This window comes from Strix uralensis, chromosome 1 (genome assembly GCF_047716275.1).
Source record: "Strix uralensis isolate ZFMK-TIS-50842 chromosome 1, bStrUra1, whole genome shotgun sequence".
NCBI lineage: Eukaryota > Metazoa > Chordata > Aves > Strigiformes > Strigidae > Strix > Strix uralensis.
The window spans coordinates 171045231-171064511 of record NC_133972.1 but is presented as its reverse complement, the minus strand read 5'-3'; the positions used below and the strand labels follow the sequence as shown (position 1 = coordinate 171064511).

At 52.8% G+C, this 19281-nt stretch overlaps 1 protein-coding gene across 2 annotated transcripts in view; it reads left to right on the top strand.

Moving 5' to 3' along the window:
• PTP4A3 (protein tyrosine phosphatase 4A3) overlaps positions 1 to 17436 on the top strand; it is a 45243-nt gene extending 27807 nt beyond the window's left edge. The window contains exons 1-6 of one of the 2 annotated variants that reach the window (XM_074888959.1): positions 3571 to 3665; positions 4041 to 4844; positions 6542 to 6634; positions 11040 to 11170; positions 11823 to 11897; positions 12607 to 17436. In XM_074888959.1, coding sequence (XP_074745060.1) covers positions 4740 to 4844; positions 6542 to 6634; positions 11040 to 11170; positions 11823 to 11897; positions 12607 to 12724 — 522 coding nt within the window. In that variant the 5' untranslated portion in view covers positions 3571 to 3665; positions 4041 to 4739 and the 3' untranslated portion in view covers positions 12725 to 17436. Of the gene's footprint in view, positions 1 to 3570; positions 3666 to 4040; positions 4845 to 6541; positions 6635 to 11039; positions 11171 to 11822; positions 11898 to 12606 lie in introns of those variants that run through there. The other variant, XM_074888947.1, reaches the window with a different exon arrangement.
• Positions 17437 to 19281: the final 1845 nt, after the last annotated feature.

Below are 19281 nucleotides of genomic sequence, written 5' to 3'. Positions count from 1 at the left end.
TTTTCTGAAGGTGAACTTTGAACGTGAGATGTGCTCACTCAGGAGATAGCTATATTTATATACGGGTAAGATACATATTGTTTGGGTGAGTAAGAGCCTTTGTTCCAAGTCCCGCTGCTAAAGCCCACATGGAGCGACAATTTGGCTCTGCAAGCTTCCTTTTCCTTTGCTTTGGGAGCTGCTGTGTTTAGGAAAACCTGACTTCACAAGCTGCGTCCCGCTAGCCCGAGTACCAGCAGTATAGCCGTCAGGTCTGGCATCTGCTCACTGCTCCAGCCAAGCCCTTTCATTAACTGCAGTGAAGAAGACCTGGCCTTTATTTTGCATGAATGTGCCGGGAGGAAGAGTAGCCTCATCCGTGCTGTTGCAGGCTCTGTCCCTGGACGGCTGGGATGAGGCCAGGGTATGTGTAACGGAGCTGCCGTGCTGCAGAGGAATCATTAGGAGAGCCCCGTGATCCCCTCCACTTTGGAGTGTAGGCAGGGAGGTGATGGCTCGGTGGTCTCCATCCCCAAGACTAGCATCCTCCATCACTCTCTTGTCACACCAGAGTGCCTTCGCCCTGCATCCTTGTTGGGCTCTTGGCTGCAAAACTTCTTGTGGAAGAACCAGAAATTTCCACAATCACGGTGAAAAACATCGTTGTGACTTGCATGGTATGTGTGTCTTTTGGGGGCTTTGCAAGGAAGAAGCTCATAATGTTGCATTAATACTTGTGGAAATTCAAAGGCAAGTGTTGCCGGAGAAGCTTTGAGATGAGCTTGCAGGTGTTGGGGTGGTGGTGATAGGCACGTTGTGGGGAGGTGGTCCCCACCCCTCCCTGGCCTTGGGCATGGCAGGGGTATGGTGGCAGCAGGGTACCCAGCTCTTCCATGCTGGATTTCCTTCACCAGGCTTCACCCTGATGGGTTTGAGCCTGAAATACCAGCCCTGCACTGCTGAGCATCCTCATCCAGGGCTTCCTACTGTGTCCTCAGGTGCTTCATCCAAATCCCCTGTAGCACTCAAGTCAAAAGGATGTTTATCACTTGGCAGGTTATTAATACTAGCCGAAATACCCTTTTCCACATTGTTCTGCCATGCTTAATATGGTGATCAGCATCACAGCCTCTAAAGCTGGGGATGATTTGTGATTGAATATCCATTAGGGATTTATGGGCTTCGGGGCTGAATTGCCGGGACGTGCAATTGCCAAAATACTTGAAATGCTTCCACTGCAGAGGAGACCTTGTGGGAAAGTCGCTGTTCTCGTACACAGGCAGTTCCCAGTGAACCTCCGTTACTGGCAGCGAACACACCCAAGCCAATAAAAAATTATATGGGATCCAAAGTGCCAATGGAGCATGAACCGTGTGTCAGATGACGATGGGGAGCAAGCAGCGCTCCCGGCGTGCGATGCTGGTGGTGGTGCTCACAGTGGCTCACAGTCCCGCAGGGTTGCTCAGCGGGTGGCTTTAATCCAGGACATGGTTAAACATGGGCACAGTTTGTATTAATATGACCCTACGGCCAGTTAAAACGGGGTATGAGGTTGTTTGGAGGGGAAAAAGTTATTTTTTGCTGCTTTTCATTGTGCACTGCAAGCACCTCTCATGCTAGTGCGTCGAGCCCAAAGGGGCAGAAGGAATGATGTCGTTAAACATGGTTGAAGCTGAAAAAGCCAAGAGCTGAAGTCGTTAAAAGCAGAAGATCCTCAGGTCCTTCACTTCAGAGAAATTGGGTTTGCAAAGGGATGATTTGAGGCAATACCTGCTTTCCAACAGCTCTTCTCTTCGAGCAGGCATGTGTGGCTGCCCATCCCTCCCACCTCCCACCCCTTTAGAGGGTTTTAACCTCTTTTTTCCTTAAAGTGAATAAAGAAGGAAGGAAGAAGCTTTCTGAGGAGGTTGCTAGCAGGTTTTTCTTTCACTCGCTGGGTTGCTTGCTCTTTTCGTGGCCATACTGGCCTGCATCTCAGTGGCTGGACCTGTAGGAGCCACATAGCCAAAACCAGCCCAAAATTATCCTCCAGGAATACCATTTGTTGCCCAGCCATGGTGAGCTCATCTCAGGGGTGAGCAGACCCCACAAGCAAAGAGGTGGGTGGGAACGCCTCTGGAAAAGCATATCAAGCCCAGGGGGAGAGCAGGTTTCTCATTCCATCTTGCAGGAACATTGCAAGCTTTGAGCAAAGGTCCCAGCTGCCATGGTCCAGCTGGGGAGGGTGAGCTGCCCTGGGGGGGGGGGGGGGGTCAGCATCACCTGGGGCCGGAGCTACTCTGAATCAGACCCAAAATGCTGCTGTGAGGCTGCTCTCGCCTCGCTCCCATCCCTCAGCCAAGCTTCCAGGCTCCATTGGGTGGTAAAATCTGATTTTCTCAATGAGGGCTGGAAATTCCCCCCTGGGATGTCCCTTCGCAGAGCATCCTTGCAGGTCTCTGGGGTAGCATTACCTGATGTTTTTATGGGGGAAAAAAAAAAAAAAGTCAGGAGCGATGAGACATGATTTGCAAGGGAGTTTGGGGCAACTCAGGGGGACAGGAACATACAAGGGTCTGCAGAGGAGCTGGGGAGGGCTCAGTGCTGGAATCCCCTTGAGTTTTGGCCCTTTTCCAGCACCTAGCCCCCTCTAAGCTCCTTTCCACAATCTTGGCTGTAAAACCACGGGCATGGAGATTCAGTGTGCACCAGGACTCGCACGTGCTGCCAATAATAAATAATTAGTGCCCTGCCAGCAGGAAAGTCCATGAATTTAGCAGCCAAGCTGGGCACGTTTAAGAGAGTGGCCCCATGTCCCCTTGCCACACATCCCCTTGCCAACTTGCCTGGCTTTTTTTCCCCTTTGCTATTTGAATTTTTGCTATTTGATTTTTTCATTCTTGGGGACTGCTGGTGAAGCAGGAGCTGGCGAGCGGGTTGTAAATGTTGCTCAAACATGGAGGAGCCCAGCAACAGCATCCAGCTGGTGTGATGAGCTGGTCAGTGCTCAGTGCACCTCCCTACTCCCACCTTGTCTTGTTGCATCAGGATAAAACGACCCGGAGGGGGAATTTTCTGGGCTCTGGGGCATCAGGAGGAGAGGTGAGGGGTTGCATGCTGGCCCAGCTCGGGTTACTTATGTGCTTATGGTCTATTTTGAGGCTCCGGCCGTGTGGCGCTAAGCAGCTGCTGACCCAGGGAAGGGACCAGCTTCAAAACAAGAGTCCGGCGGGTAACGACCCTGGGAAGTGCTGCATTTCCCTCATCTCCGAGAGGGGCTGGCAGCACCCTTGCCTTCCCCCGGGGCCATCCTTTCTTGGGTTTTGGCACTTCCACAGTGGGAATCGATTTTCTTTTTTAATTCTTCCCATTGCAAAGATGCCCCAGGTTGCAAGGCCAGGGTACTTCATAGGGAGTGATGTGCTGGCAGCGATGGGGACGCAGATGAGCGAGCAGGGAGACACATCCATCACTAACACTGGCAAAACTGCACACCCACAACCCCCTCCTCTGCTCCCCCCCTCCCCAAGAAAGCTCATTTGCGGGCGGCTTAGTTTGCCTAAGAGCATTAGAGGTGCATTTGGTGAACATTAGCCGCTCCAGCAGCGCCGGGAGCATGTGGCCGATTAGGGGCAGCAGCAGCTGGTTTTGGGCAGAGCGCTGCATTTGGGGCAGAAATATTCGCTGTGTGTTTCGAGGACACAAAGGTGAGGTCTGGGGGGACAGGATGGGTGCTAGGAGGGTCAGCTGGCGTGGCTTGGGAGCTTAAATACACCAGCTGGGTGCTGATGATGGGTGGCATGACAGCAGACTCCTTCCCTGCTATGTTTGTTTTCCTTTTGCGGGGTAAATGTTAGTTGCCCCCCTGGCTTTCCAGTAATATTTTGGATGATATTTCAGCTTTTTCTTTAAATACCACCTCACTTTCTAATCTACAGTCTCCTGCGAAGATGAGCGTGGTCAGGGATGTTTGTATGAGAAGCAGTGAGTGCTGGTGCATTCGGGGGCACCGTGTCCCCCCCTGAACCAGCCTGGCGAGGAGGCCATCCTCATCGCCCTGTTTCCCTTTCCCTCCCCTGCAGCCTCGCTCTCCGCTGGGATTTATGGAGGTGCTGAGGAGCAGCTCTGAGCCCCACAGCCCCCGGCAGCCCGCCCCGTGAAGCAGCGCCCGGCCGCCTCGTCTCATCTCGCCCGGCATCCCAACCCTCCGACTCAACCATTCAAGGCTCCCGTGCATGGATCGCCCCAGCGAGGGACCGCTGCCGGACGCCGCCGACGCCGCCCCGTAGGCTCCCGGCCCCCCGTGCCGCCCCCAAGTACTCCACATACCCCGATGGGGTAACGTGACGGGGGTCACCCTCCCGCCACCACCACCCCCCCATATGCAGAGGCCTTTCTAGAGAGCCAGGGAGCGTGCGGCACCGGAGGCAGCAGCCACTCGCCGCCGCACACACGCCGAGGACACCGACACTACAGCAAAGGGATTTTTTTTTTAATTATTATTATTATTAATATTATTATTATTATTATCATTAATATTATTTTTTCCCATCTGGCTTTTTCCCCCGGGGGGCTTGCGGTGTGTCGAGGAAGCCAGCGCGCTCCCAGGAGCTGGGATTATTTGCACAAGTCTGTATATTGAGTTCTCGATCCCGTTTTATTTTTATTTTTTAAGCGCAGAGGGGTTGTTGTTGGTTTTTTTTCCCCCTCCACACCACACTTTCCTTGGGTTTTTTCCCCCCACTGCTGTCAACACCACCTCACCCTCCTCCCATCCCACCATGGCCCGGATGAACCGCCCTGCGCCGGTGGAGGTCTGCTACAAAAACATGAGGTTCCTGATCACCCACAACCCCACCAATGCCACGCTCAGTACTTTCTTGGAGGTAAGGAGGGGAGGCTGGAAGTGGGGGACTGGGACCCAGATGTGTGTTTTGGGGCTAAAAGATGATGTTGAGGTGCAACAGGGATCAGTCCTGTGTCGGTTGAGGCAGTGGCACATCCTCTTTGGTACCACAGCTCCCCGTGGCTTCCCAGGGCAGTGGGTACAATCACCGACAATTTTTTGGGGTAGGTTGTTTTGGAGGACCCCAAGTATGGTGTTTGGGCACAGCAGAGATGGAACAGAGTTTCCCCATTGCTGTTGCATCCCCTGCCAGCTCCACCAACACATCACGTCAAGGGGCTTTGCAGTGATGCACATGGATGCACGCATCTCCCTGCACCTCAATTAGGTCCCAGCATCTTTCCAATGCCCGGAGTGTGTTAGGCGGTGCACAAGGAGTTGGAGGGCTCTGTGTTGCATGAGCCAGCAATGCTGCCCTGCGTGGGAGCGCTGCCTCCAGCCTTGGCAGCAGCTGGGAGGTAGTGGGGGATTAATGGATGCGTGTCCATGGTCCGGGGAAAAAGGCTTCTACTTGCTCTTTTTGTCAATGCCTGGGGGAAACACCATGTCCTGCAGGTTCAGTCGAGCCAGCACAAGCGGCTTCTGTTTACAAGGAGTTGGTTTGGGATGTTACTGCCTTCGCGAGTGGACCTGGGGCTGCGCATGAGCCTGGCAAAGGGTTTTTGCCTTAGACTTAAACCACGTTGAGGTCCAATGTGCTGGCATCAGAGGCATCCTCCGAGCTCAAGGAAACCCCCCCAGCCCAGTCCACACCCAAAAAAACACGTGAGCACCACCGGCTCGGAGAGCTGCAGGAAGGTGATTGCAATCTGGGGACAGCCACCCCCCATACCCTGCACGCTGTGTGCGAGGTGATGGGGACAGCACCAGTGGGAAGGGGGAGAAATTCCCCTTTCCTCCAACCTTTTGAATTTTTGGACAAACTGCCAAGTGTGTGGGGGTTTGCCATGGTCTGGCAGGCGCACACGGGGAACGAAGGAGATGGATCGTTGAAGGGGATGATCTCACAGGGTGCTCGACGGGGCTGGTACGCTGGCATGTAATCCGGGAGCAATCCTTGCGGCGGGCGATAAGCCACGCTGGAAGCAGACCAAGTCCCACACCCAGGCCTGCAGCGCGTTGGAGTGATGATGGGATACGACAATGAGGTCAAGAAGGAGCCCCTGAGCCATCTGCAAGATGCTGAGCACGGTCGGCAGGATGCGCTACGACACCCCCCCCAGCCGCCTCTGTGCATTTCTGCAGCAGGAGTTGCAACCTCGCTGGGCACAAATAATTTCTCCTTTCAGGGGACTTGTGCCCGTGTCGGGGATGTTTCTTTGCCTGGGGTGTAAAGTCCTTGCTGGTGTGGCTGTCAGGGCTTAAAAATAAATGGCGCTAGTGACTCCAAGGAGTGTAAATCCTATTGTGTAAAAGAGTTAAAAAAAACAGTAAAAGAGAGAGTAAAAATCCTACTGTGGCCACACGGCTTTGGTGCCCTGAGATTTCATGTTTCCTTGTGCTTCCCAGGCTGGATGGACCACAGGGGGTTCGCTTGAGGGTCCAGAGATGTGGGATGGTACTGTTTTAGGGTCCATAGTGGTCTGTGTGGTTGTAGTAGGGCTCGGATGTGTTGGAGTTTTCTGGGGTGCAACTGGCAGGGTTTTTTCAGACCCCTCCTTCTCCTTCCCTCTCCAGGACCTGAAGAAATATGGTGCCACCACGGTTGTGCGAGTGTGCGAAGTGACATATGACAAGACCCCCCTGGAGAAGGACGGCATCACTGTCATGGTAGGTGGGCGGCAGGATGGCCCCCCCCTGCTTAAATACCCCTGTCCCCGGGGTCTGCTACACACCGTGCAGGTCAGATGGGCCAAAGCAGCATCACGCTTGTCCGGGAGCAGGATTTAAACCCCAACATCCTCCTCGGGGTGAGGCAGGCGAGCTCCCCGCTCCCTGGGCTGAGATGGGGCTGGTGCTTTAAAAAAAGAAAGCGCTGCCCACGCACCCGAAACTGTGACTCATACGGTTGAGTCGGCAGCTGCCTTCCCTGCCTGTCGCTCAGGCTTTAAAGTATCCAGGGGATGAGAGCGCCTGATCCCACGTGGAAGATGCGCGTGGTTCCCGTTACCCCCAGCGTTATCTTATCCGGGGTGGGAGCTGAGGGGGGGAGTTCGGGTTTTTTGCTCTTCCAGCAGCTGGCTGGTGCAGCTCTGGGGGATGAAAGGGAGGAGGCAGCAAGCAGGAAGAGGCAAGGAGGCAGAGCAGGCAGCTGCCTGGGCTGCATCTTGGCTGATAAGTAATTGGAGATGATGTCAGGCGTGATTGCCCTGCCAGGGAGTTCAGTTCCAGCTGGAAAGTGAGGCTCTGCTCGTTATTTAGGAAAGGGTTTGGAAGTGCCTTGTGTCTCCTAGGGTGGTCCTCCGTGTTTAGGTCCTCTCGATGTAGCTCTTGCTGTATAGTGTATATCCTATATATAAAGAGAGCTATATCCTAGATCCTCTGCGATATGGGTAGGTAATAGATCCGCTTTCCCTCTAGATTCAGATCCTCCAGATGCAGATCTCTTTCGATGTAGATGCTGTGTCTCTATAGGATGTATCTTACAAAGAAAGATAGCTGTATCTTACATATAGAGTCTATGTAGGATATCATATCTGCTTGCTTACACATCGCATTCTGCCTTCTACCCTGTTTCTGACTGGAGTCCTCCCATCTGAGTTTCTATATCTAGGATATACATACCTCTCTACATACATTATATAGAGAGATATCTATATCTAGGATATGTTTTACATAGGGAGATACCAATATCCTAGATATATAAACTATATAAGACACTACAGAAACTATATAGCTTCTATAATAAGTTTCTATTACTATATAGAAACTGTATAAGGTATATCATATAGAGAGATATCTATATGCGGTGTATCTATGGATAGATCACAGAATCACAGAATCATTCAGGTTGGAAAAGCCCCTTGGGATCATCGAGTCCAACCATCAGCCCTACTCTACAAAGTTCTCCCCTACACCATATCCCCCAACATCTCATCTAAACAACCCTTAAACACATCCAGGGATGGTGACTCCATCAGCTCCCTGGGCAGCCTATTCCACTCTCTAACCACTCTTTCTGTGAAGAATTTTTTCCTAATATTCAGTCTAAACCTCCCCTGTTGCAGTTTAAAGCCGTTCCCCCTTGTTCTGTCACTAATCACCTGTGAGAAGAGACCACCACCAACCTCTCTACAATGTCCTTTCAGGGAGCTGTAGAGAGTGATGAGGTCTCCCCTCAGCCTTCTCCTCCGCAAACTAAACAGTCCCAGCTCCTTCAATCACTCCTCACAGGCTTTATTCTCCAGGCCCTTCCCCAGCTTCATTGCCCTCCTCTGCACTCGCTCCAGCACCTCGATGTATCCATGCAGCTGGGGAGGTATCTCTATGTATACCTGTATCAAATATATCTATATATACAGACTATATATCCTAATCCCTTTCTTTGGGGAATAGGCACAAGCTAGTCAAGGCCTGACTCTGGTGTGTGCCTGGGTGCCAGCATCTGCAGCCACAGTGCCCACACGTACGGTGGTCCCGTCCTGGACACGCTCCCTGGGTGGTTTGGGTGCCTCCGTTGCTTTCGTCTCTTCTGTGTGCCGCGGGGGATCCCGAGCAATCTCTAAAGCTGATGGCAGTTACTAAGTTGTGCCAGACATGGGTGTCCTGTGCCATGGACATCTGCTTGTCAGCTCTTCCAGCAGTTCGGAGATGGGGCAGAAATCCTGCCAGAGAGCCGACACTGGGTGGTTTTCACCGTAGGAAGGTTTATGGTGCAGGATGGATATACTGTATTGGATATACCAACAGTGTTTAATATCTTCATCAGTGATGTAGACGGTGGGATAGAGTGCACCCTCAGCAAGTTGGCAGATGACACCAAGCTGAGTGGTGCAGTTGATACCCTAAAGGGACAGGATCTCATCCAGAGGGACCTGGACAGTCCTGAGGACTGGGCCTGTGCAAACCTTGTGAAGTTTATGAAGGCCAAGTGCAAGGTCCTGCACATGGGTCATGGTGATCCCCAGTATCAGTACAGGCTGGGTGATGAATAGATTGAGAGCAGCCCTGCGGAGAAGGACTTGGGAATACTGGTAGATGAAAAATGGGACATGAGCTGGCAATGTGTGCTTGCAGCTCATAAAGCCAACCGTGTCCTGGGCTGCATCCAGAGCAGTGTGGCCAGCAGGTCGAGGGAGGGGATTCTCCCCCTCTTAACTCTGCACTTGTGAGACACCCCCCTGCAGTGCTGTGTCCAGATCTGGGGCCCCAACGTAAGAAGGACACCGCCCTGTTAGAGCCTGTCCAGAGGAGGCCATGGAAATGGTCGGAGAGCTGGAACACCTCTGCTGTGGAGAAAGGTTGAGAGAGGTGTTGTTCAGCTTGGAGATGAGAAGGTTCTGAGGAGACCTTATTGCAACCTTTTAATATGGAAAGGGGGCTTATAAGAAAGGGTGAAAGACTTTTTACCAAGGCCTGTAGTGACAAGACAGGGGGTAACAGTTTTAAACTGAAAGAGGGTAGGTTTAGATTGGACATAAGGAAGAAAGTTTTTATGATGAGGGTGGTGAGTCTGGAACAGGTTGCCCAGAGAAGTTGTGGATGCCCCATCATTGAAAGTGTTCCAGGTCATGTTGGACGGGGCTCTGAGCAACCTGGTCTAGTGAAAGATGTCCCTGCCCATGGCAGGGGGGATGGACTGGATGATATTTGAAGGTCCCTTCCACCTCAGACCATTCTATGAATTGATGATTTTATGGTATGGTGTGTCACCCCCAGTGCAGGCACAGTGCCCTGTGCTCATAGCTGAAGTGGTGCTTTCCGAGCACCACGGGGAGGGGAGGGGATGGTCTTGCAGGACACAACAGGCTGTGCAGGGTGGGCTGGTCAAGCATTAGGATACCCTGATGCCCAGCGTGCTCCTTTCCTAGCAAAGCCCAACTGAAATCACGTTACCTGTTCAGACACTGAAGTGCAGCAGCTTCTTTTGCCATCTTACACCAAGGATGACTCCAGCACAGCAGCTTAGTGACTCACTCCTCAAGCACGAGGATTATGGCCCTGTGCTTCCCACCCACCGGGGCTCACCACGCCACATCCCCTCCAAGTGATGCTCCCCTGCCTGTCCCTCTCTCCCACTGCTGCGTAGCCAGTGGCCATGCTCCTCCTGCCAAATCCATTTTGGGAGAGAAATCACCATTTTGGGAGAGATGTGCAGCCTCAACTGCCTGCCAGTGCCCATGGGGAGAGACCTTCCTTTCCCCAAACTGCTGCAGCAGTCACAGGCAAGGGGGGACACACTTTTTGCCCGTAGCAGAGTCCAGGGCCAGGGGGTGCTTAATGCAGCACCCATTTTACCCATTTCATCACTGAGCTCTGATGGTGAGACCCTGCAGCTTGAGGATGAAGCTTGGAAGAAGATGGGCTTTTTTTTTTGTCCCTTAAGAGCCTTTCCTGAAGGATTCTGCTTAAACGGCCCCGTTTGGAGGGGTCTGTCTCCTTCCCTCCCTTCAGCTCTCTCTAGGGCTGTGTTAGGGGGTTCCCAGAGCATCTTTTCAGGCCTTGTGTGTTCACCTTCCCCTCCATGTGTTGCATCAAGCTGAATTTCATCACCACATTGGGCCCTGAGATTTCAGCCATTGCCAAGCCACCTTTGCTCAAACTTCCTGCAAAGTGTCTTTGTGCTCCCAAGCACTGGATTTAGAACAGGAGCTGGCGGGGGGGACGATGGGAATTGCATCGCCCTGAAGCTCAGTGTGGTCATCTGAATGGGACAGGCAATGGCCACCCTGGTCTGCAGAGACAGGAGGACATGGGGACCATGTTGCAGATCTTGTAGGCGCTCCTGAAGGCTGAGCCTGTCCTTACGAGACAGGAGGACCTCAGACCTAGACTTGTACAGCTGCAAACCCTGAGCCAAAGCGGCCAGGGGATTCCTGCATGCTGGATGGTGCCACAAAACTCCCTACATCCCTCACAGAGCTGCTCTGTGAGCCCTGTTCCTGGCACACGCATCCACCTCCCTGCTGCCAAGGTCCCAAACACCATTGCCCTGAGTAAAAAGCAATCCCCTGAGTTTTTCCCCAGTATCTTGAGAGTAGTTTTTCCCTCCCCTGACCTTGCCCCGGCCTTGCAGGATTGGCCGTTCGATGATGGAGCGCCTCCTCCCAGCAAGATAGTGGAAGATTGGCTCAACTTGTTGAAGACCAAGTTCTGCGAAGATCCCGGCTGCTGCGTGGCCGTGCACTGCGTGGCTGGCCTGGGGCGGTAAGTTGGAGCCCAGCACCCCAGCTGCCACCCCGCCCATGAAGGGAGAAGAGAGAAAACCATGCCGGCTCTCCTCCCTCCCTTCCCCAGTCCCCCTTTGAGCAGGGTTTTTGCATGCAGTAAAACCTTAGTGGGAATAGGTGTTGAGGGGGGGCTCTGCTGCCTGAGCTTCTCCTCGCAGTTCTTATGGCCAAATCCTGGGCACCGGGGTGGGGGGGGACACACCCGCCTTGCTCGGTGCTGTGCTGCCACTGCCCTGCGGCTGTTTTGCTAAGAGCTCATCGTGGAAATATTGCAAAATGCCTCCTGCTACAACCGGGAGCTGACGCTTTCTGAGAGCTGCTGCATTTTGCTGCTCCCCCTGCCACGGGTCAGGTTTTGCATGTGTATTTACATCCACTTTTCCGATAGATTTGCCTCCAAATGCTCATTAGAAGAGCAGCAAACAGCTGCCAGCCCCGTCCTAGGGGTCTTACCCCAAAATGCTCCTTGGGGCAGTGGCTGGCAGCCAAATGGCAAGAAATTACAAACGTAAAAGCCAAGGCTGATAACTGCCCGTGATGCCACCATTACAGTCCCCTGCCCCGGGACAGGATGTCAGCCTCTGGGCTGCATGACTTGGGGAGTGACAGCCACTGCCATTGCCTTGCAGCGCTCCCGTCCTCGTCGCACTGGCCTTGATTGAGAGCGGGATGAAGTACGAAGACGCCATCCAGTTCATACGACAGTAAGTTGAGCAGCGTTTCGGTGTTGGGGAAGAAGACTGCCCCGCTCTGAGGGAATGAAGAGATCTGGCTTGTCACGGGGTCTTTTGAGGGCATTGGAGTTGCTTTTCTCTCCTTTGGCAGAGGAAAAGAGAGATCACAGAATCACAGAATCATTCAGGTTGGAAAAGACCCTTGGGATCATCGAGTCCAACCATCAGCCCAACTCTACAAAGTTCTCCCCTACCCCACATCCCCCAACATCTCGTCTAAACGACCCTTAAACACATCCAGGGATGGTGACTCCACCCCCTCCCTGGGCAGCCTATTCCACTGTCTGACCACTCTTTCTGGGAAAGATTTTTTCTTGATGTCCAGTCTGAATCTCCCCTGTTGCAGGCATGGCTGGCATCAAGCACCCTGTACCTTTGCATCAGGGCTGCAGGAGGCTGGACCAGCAGCTGGGAGCATCCCTGGGAGGCTTCTGGCAGGCACCCTGCTTCTGGCAGCCACCCCACATGTTTTCTCCCCAGCTCCATGCCCTGAGACACGCAGGGCGGATGAGAAGGAAGTGCTGCTGGGGTGGGTGGAGGATGCACACAGCCACAGCCTCCAAATTCCCTTCCTGCTCCAGGCAGGGGGGTTCAGCACCCCAATGGGGTTGGGTTCATGGTGGGGGGAGTCTTCTCTGGCCACACTGCTGACTGCGCCGGCCCTTCTCTGTCTCGACAGGAAGCGTAGAGGAGCCATCAACAGCAAGCAGCTGACGTACTTGGAAAAATACCGACCAAAGCAGAGACTCCGTTTTAAGGACCCTCATAACCACAAGAACAAATGCTGCATCATGTAACCTCAATGACCTCTTGCCAAAATCCGTGCACACAGACACCCGGGCACTCGCACGCATCCCACCCCCTCACCTCCTCACCCAGCCCCACGCACCCCACATGCCGCCCCACTGCCAGGGCTGGGGTGGGGGGACATGGAGCACCACCAACATGTTCCAGCACCCACAGCACGGTCGTCTTGCCGGACCCCTGAAAAAGGCTGCTCTCTCCAGCTACAGCCCCGAAGAGGGAAGGCAGAGCTGCCCTTTGACTCTTGGCGTTAGCAGGCAATGAGTTCACGTGACGGTTCTTCATCACCTTCCTCCTCCTCCCTTTTCCCTCCTGTTGCACTGAGAGGGATGGGCGAAGGGTGCTTGGTTTGGGGTGATGCAGGCAGGGGTGTGCCAGCTGAGAAGGGATGGGGAGCAGGAGGGCTGGAGCACCCCCAGAAAAACCCTTTCCCACCTCCTCCCTATAAATAAGGGCTGCAGCAGCAGGGACAGAGGTGGGGATGGTGCAATGGCCTTGGAGTGGGGAAGATGGTGATAGCAGGGAGAGGTGAAGGGGGCTCATAGCTTGGTGCTGCCTTGTGGCCACAGGAAGGGCTGAGCTAAGTCCCCCCAACACCATTCCCTTTCTCCTGGCCCTTCTGCCACTTCACCATCTCCCCTTTGCCTCGATGCCAGCCGGGATGCTGCAGATGGGGTGTGTTGGGGGCTTGCTGGGAAACCTGAGGACCTTGGCAGGGCTTTGAGGCACCCAGCTTTGCCAGGGTGCAGGGTCTGCACTGGGTCCCCCAAAGTGTGGGGTGCTCTTATTTATAGCTTCCAATTTCAATGCACAGGGTGGTGGGTTCTTTCCTGTCATGTCCCCGTCACTGAGCTGTGGTGCAAACCCCAATTCTGGCTGCGGTGCCCTGGGGACACAATGTGCATCTCAGGGCACATCTGTCTCCTCCACCGCTGCATTTGCTGGCTGAGGGGCTGGGCTGCAGCTTTCCTAGGGATTTTGGGTGCTCCTGGCAAGAGCACGTCACCAAATTTTGCACCTGCCTTTCCCACATCTGTAATATGGCGCCTGGCACCCTGAAACCCCCCCGGCGCGTGCCCTGGTGGGGTGGACTCAGAGCTACCCCTGAGCTGGGACATTAAACATCTCACAACTTTCTGCCTTTGAATGCTTGCAGCAGCTGGAGCGGTGGGCACGTAGGGGGCATGGGGGTGTTTTTTCTTTTGATGAGGATAAGAAGAAATTTGCTAATTAAAGGAAAAAAAAAAAAACTTAAAAAAAACTAAACTGTTTGTCTTCCGCATGTCCTCTGGCCTTTCTTTCTCCCATCGCTGCCCAGTGGAGCCCGGGAGGTGACCCATGTCCCCCCAGACCGATCCCCGGCACTGGGTCACAGCTGGCTGCCATCCACTGTCACCAGGGCATACGTGTGGCCCAAGGGATGCTCCAGGGATCCTTTGGGCTCACTGCTGCTCGCTGCCTCAGATGCAGAGGATTGCAGTTGTTGGGGCAAAGAGGGCTAGTCATCCAGCATCTCGTGGTTTTAGGTTGCCCAACTTGAGATGCCTTCAGTGCCCCGTGTTGGGCATCTCCAAAGGTTTGTGTGCCTTCCAAAGGGTAGATTTTCCAGCGATTTGCTTCAGAGGGTTCATCTCTTGGGATAAGTGGTGAGGATGGCTGGTTAGACACTTTCGGTACCTGCAGAAGGGTAGGGGACAGCTTCATGTCACCACAATGTGGGCAGAGGAGGAGCTTGGAGCTGTTTCCAGCACCACTCCTCTCCCCATGGGAGCCAGTCCCACTGCACGGCAGGGGTGGCCATCCTCTGGGATGGGCTGTGGTGCTGAGTGGGGTAGGGACCCTCCAGTCGTCATACTGCACGCCTCTGGCCTGTCCAAGCCTCCACACTGTGGGACAGCCCTCAGTCCCTTGAGTTTCTCCTGCCCCATTCCAGGCTGTTGATTCCGATGTCTCATGGAGAAGGCAGCAATGCTCAAGGGGTCTGCATTGGTTGGGAAGGGTGAGAAATTGGGCTGATAAAAAAGCCTGATCCTGTATTTACAGCAGTCCTGCTGGGTGGGTCACCATCCCCTTCCTGCCTGGGTGCATCCTCCTGCTGCTAAAATAGGTGCTGCTTCGTCCCCAAGGGCAGTGGGAGGTGGCTTGGCATTGGGACGGGGACAGCCCCAATCCCTCTTAGCTAGGAGACCTCACAGTCCCATGTGCTCCCCGGTCACAACAGGCTGTGCCATGACTTGGGAAGAGTTTAGGACAAAGCAGTGGGAATCGTTGCTTTGCAGGCTTGGAGATGTTTCTGCCCTGGCAAGAGGAGGAGAAATGTTTTCCTCACCCATGCTCATGGGAGCATCACATGGCAGATGATAGATTGCCCAGGGCAAGCGGTCCAGGGCTTCAGCCATGATGCTTTTGAGTTGGGGTCAGAATGGGGACAGAGGGGCTTGAACTCAGCCTCCTTTCACCATCAGAACTCTACACCTCCTCCATGCAGGGTTGGTGGAAGTGCTCAGTGCTGACCTCTGATGAGAGTACACTCAAATCTCAGTTTGGTGGGCTTGTTTTTGGGGAACACGAGTGGGACAGGCTTTGCAGTGCTCCTTCGCTTTATGTAGCATCAACCCAACCACCTTAAAAATAGGGAGCTTCTAGGGTAAGAGCGGTCCTTGACCAGGTACAATCCATGTGGCCAAATCCTGAGCACCTCTGGCTGGCAGAGCAGCATCTTAATACTCTTCAGTTTTATGAGTCAGTGCAAAAAAAAGCCCCAAACCGTGCTGGTTTAATTGTCCTACTTTTTTCCTTTTTTTTAATGGATATGTCCACCCTGCCCTGGAACTTGCTGTCACCTCTGATGTGCTGCTCCATGGACAGGACACCTTGGCAGCCCAGGAGCTGCCGTCCTTGCATGGAGGACTTGAACCTGCTCCAAGGTTTCTCTGGGTTGGACTGACAAATACTTGGGATTTTTTTGATATGGATTTGGCTCCTAACTCTGAGGTACCAGCTCCTCGATGTTTCAGCCTAGAGAGGATTGTAGAAACATAACAGGCTGGGGAAATTGAGGGGTCTTCCAACCAGGTTTTGGGTTAGAAATCACAAAGAGCGCAGTTCCCTTGTAAAAATCTTGGGACAGTTGGGGAAGAGGAAAAGTTGGAGCTCAGTAGACACATGGCACCAGAGTGCGGCTTAAGAGACCAAAGGCTCATGGTTTGGGCTGGTTTTGGGGTCTGTCCTTGTACGCTAATCCTTGTTTTGCCCCAGATGCCAAGACGTTGAAAGGGGAGCCTTAAAAATCTGACATATTTGCCAATTTTGTTACTGCTTCTCTCTATTGGGTTTTGTCAGATGTCATGGGGAACAGACACCCCCATGGCTTTGGCTACAAATTTACCACCTCATCCTGCCCTTTTCTGCAGAAGCAAAGGCACAAACTGGATTTTATGCCTCCTCTCCCTATCCACCTCCCTCACGCACTCGATGGAAACCCACCATCCTTCCACAGTTTGCAGGGACAGGGCTCCAAACTGGTAGCCAGAGCTTTGGAGACGCAAGGGACAGCAAAGCAGAGATGCCCTGACCATCAAACCAAGAGCTGGTAGGGTTTGCCCAGGAATCAACTATGGCTGAACCTCACATGGGGGAATACATCTGAGCAGGAATTCGTAGTTGTGTCCTCTCACCGGTGGCACACGTGTGCTCTTATCTGCATTTCGGTTAAGAGGCTCGTGTGTCCCTTCTGTTCTCCATGTTTGCCAGTCGGATGGAGCATGTGGTGGGGCAGCGGTGGGAAGGAGGGCAACACAGCCATCACAAATGGCCAGCTCTTTATATAAGAAAGGTCTGGTGACATGTATTTAAAGACTTCACATTTGTAAATTCACATTGTGAGTCTTGCAATAAGGCTGACACTGTGGTGCTTGGGCTGAGAGCTTCGGATGAGGAGGTTTATGAGTAACAGATTTCCCGAGGAAGCAAAGAATCTTGCTCTATCTACAATAGAACGAGTAGTTTTCTTTTTTTTTTTTTTTTTATTGGGTTTGTTTGTTTTTTATTAGTCCCAGTGGGAAAGCGCACAGGGAGATTCGTGACTTCCATGCAGTTTCCAGGGTCTTATATCTTATTTGCTTCCAGCGGGCTGGGTAGGTGCAGTTTGGCGGGTGGATTTGGATGGGATAGTGTCTGGTGGGAGAAAAATGTGGCTGGTTTCTTTGCGCAGCGGGGGGGTCACGGGCCGGCTGTGGTCCTGCTCGCAGGCTCTAGCAGACATTCCCGGGGAGGGGGGGTGCATTTCGCCGCGCTCGGCTTCCCTTTAGACGATGATCTCCCAGTGAACTCTCGACTTCCCTGCTGTTTCTTTCTGTGCAACAAAGAACTGCATATTTTCCTTTTTAACTCCATGGGCAATCGTAGTAGTATGTAGATTAAGCCCAGATGACTTTTTTTTTTTTTTTTTTTCGGTCTGAGCCATAGCTAAATTATTATACCCAATGCTTTTTGTATCAGACAGCATCACTTTGAATATGCAGATGAGGTATAGGATCTTGACACTTTATAACCTTTTTAAAAAGAAACTTGTCTGTTTACTTACGTCTTGTGTAAAAAGGAAAAAAAAAATGTATGCCTTTTAGTAATCACTCTTTTTTTGAGTTTTATGAAATTACGGTGGTTACACTCCAGCAGCAAAATAAAAAGCATTCACTGTTTTGTACATCCCTGTGTGCTGCGGTGCTGCTAATGGGGGAGTTGCCAAGATGGGGGAGGCAAAGGCAGAGCCGAGCTCTGGCCAAGGGATAGTGGAGGGGTGCACTGCGGGGGGGTTGGGGTCCTGCTGCCTCCCTTTGGCTGGAGACCTCAGCCCACTCCCGTCCCATCCCAAATGTGTCCCAGCCGTTCCCCAAGTTATTTTCCTCCTCTCATTCCCCTTTCCTGGTTGCTCCCAGGACAGGCAACAGAGATGGCTGGGAAAGGGTTGGACCTACTGCAATTAGATGATGGGTTGCAGCCAGCTTAAAGCAGAGCCCAGGGCAGAGAGAAGTGATTTGCCCAGTGCCAAGGCAGGTGCTAGGGGTGCACCCAGGGCTCCAGGTCCTCATATAATTCCATTTTCCCCATGGGCTGCTCTCTGTCCCATCCAGCATCATCACTGCATGTTCCATCTCCAGCCCTTCCTTATAAAAACGTCATGCAGGTGTTCAGCAGTGATCCAGACAGCCTCCACTTCCAGCAGGCCCCCAGCATAGCCGCCATGATCACAGCAGGGGCAGGAGCCAGCACCTTGCTAGAGAGAGTCCAACCATCACAGCATTTACTTCCAATCCAAGCAAGGTCTTCTCCAGAGGAGGGTCTGGCAGCGGGGAGACCTAGGAGCTGTTCTGCAGCAGTGGACTTGCCTTGACTGAGATTGACTAATTACATTGCTCACTTACCAATTTGTGTCATGGTTTTTAAGTACCCACCTCATCATCAAATAATTGGCATAAGCAGAGCCCATACACACCCTGATCCTGTGTCCAGCATGTGTCAACTGATACAGTTGGATAAAAGATGTTGTAAGGCTCAGAGATGCCTTTTATCCTGCATGGAAAGAGCTGACCCCATAGCAAGGCTGTAGGGTGCTGTTGGACAGGCTGTCCAAATGAGGATCCCTGTTGGGTCCTCAAGAGGCCATGGCTAATAAATCATAGCATGCAAGAGTCTGACCACTTGAGGTCAATTACGCAGTGGGCAGCCTTTGTGCCAGAAACACACCAAATACCTGGATCAACTATGACCAGCCTCTCCAGGCTCTGGCATGAAGCAGCAATGGGAGGAACCAGCTCCTAAATATGCATTGTCCGCTGGCACAAACACACCTGCCAGGAATGCCTGGATAAGGAAGATCTTGTAGCTGGAGATCTGATGGCTGCTTCTCCCTCCCTTGCTGCTTCTCTTATTATAGACCAGTTTAACAGCTAAATGAACTGGGTGGGGAGCAGCTGCTCAGTGACTGAGGTCTTAGGGCAGCCGTCTCCCAGTTGAGAAACATGAGACATGTTGACCTCAGTCCACCCAGGAAGGTAGACTGGGTGGACTGGTCAGCACACCAGCAAGGAGAAACCACATTGAATATTAGGGTAGACTTTCTGCTGGTGAAATGAACGTTTGGCGGGAGGATGTGGTGTTCAGGCCCTTGGAGGACTTCTGAGACCAGGAGAGACGTTTTATGCCAGCCAAGGTCAGGATGGGAGGATGACCTCTGTAACATGATTTTTATCCCTAACCCCACTAACGCTTTGTGGTCAGCTGTGGTCCAGCCTAGCTCTTCCTCAGGCTCAGAACCAACTGAGCAAGTTAAAACTCTGGAGGCAACTGACCTAGGCAGGACATGGGACACTCAGAGACATGGCAGGTATCTCAATATTTCTGCAGGAACTGGCACATCATCTATGGGATATCTTCCCTTGCCTGGGAGAGGGGGAAGGCTGAAATGACCTGGACTCAATGTTTTCTGCAGAAATGTCCTGCTAGGAAAAGAGGTCTGATTTGGAAGATGAGAGATGGGTTTTACTTATCC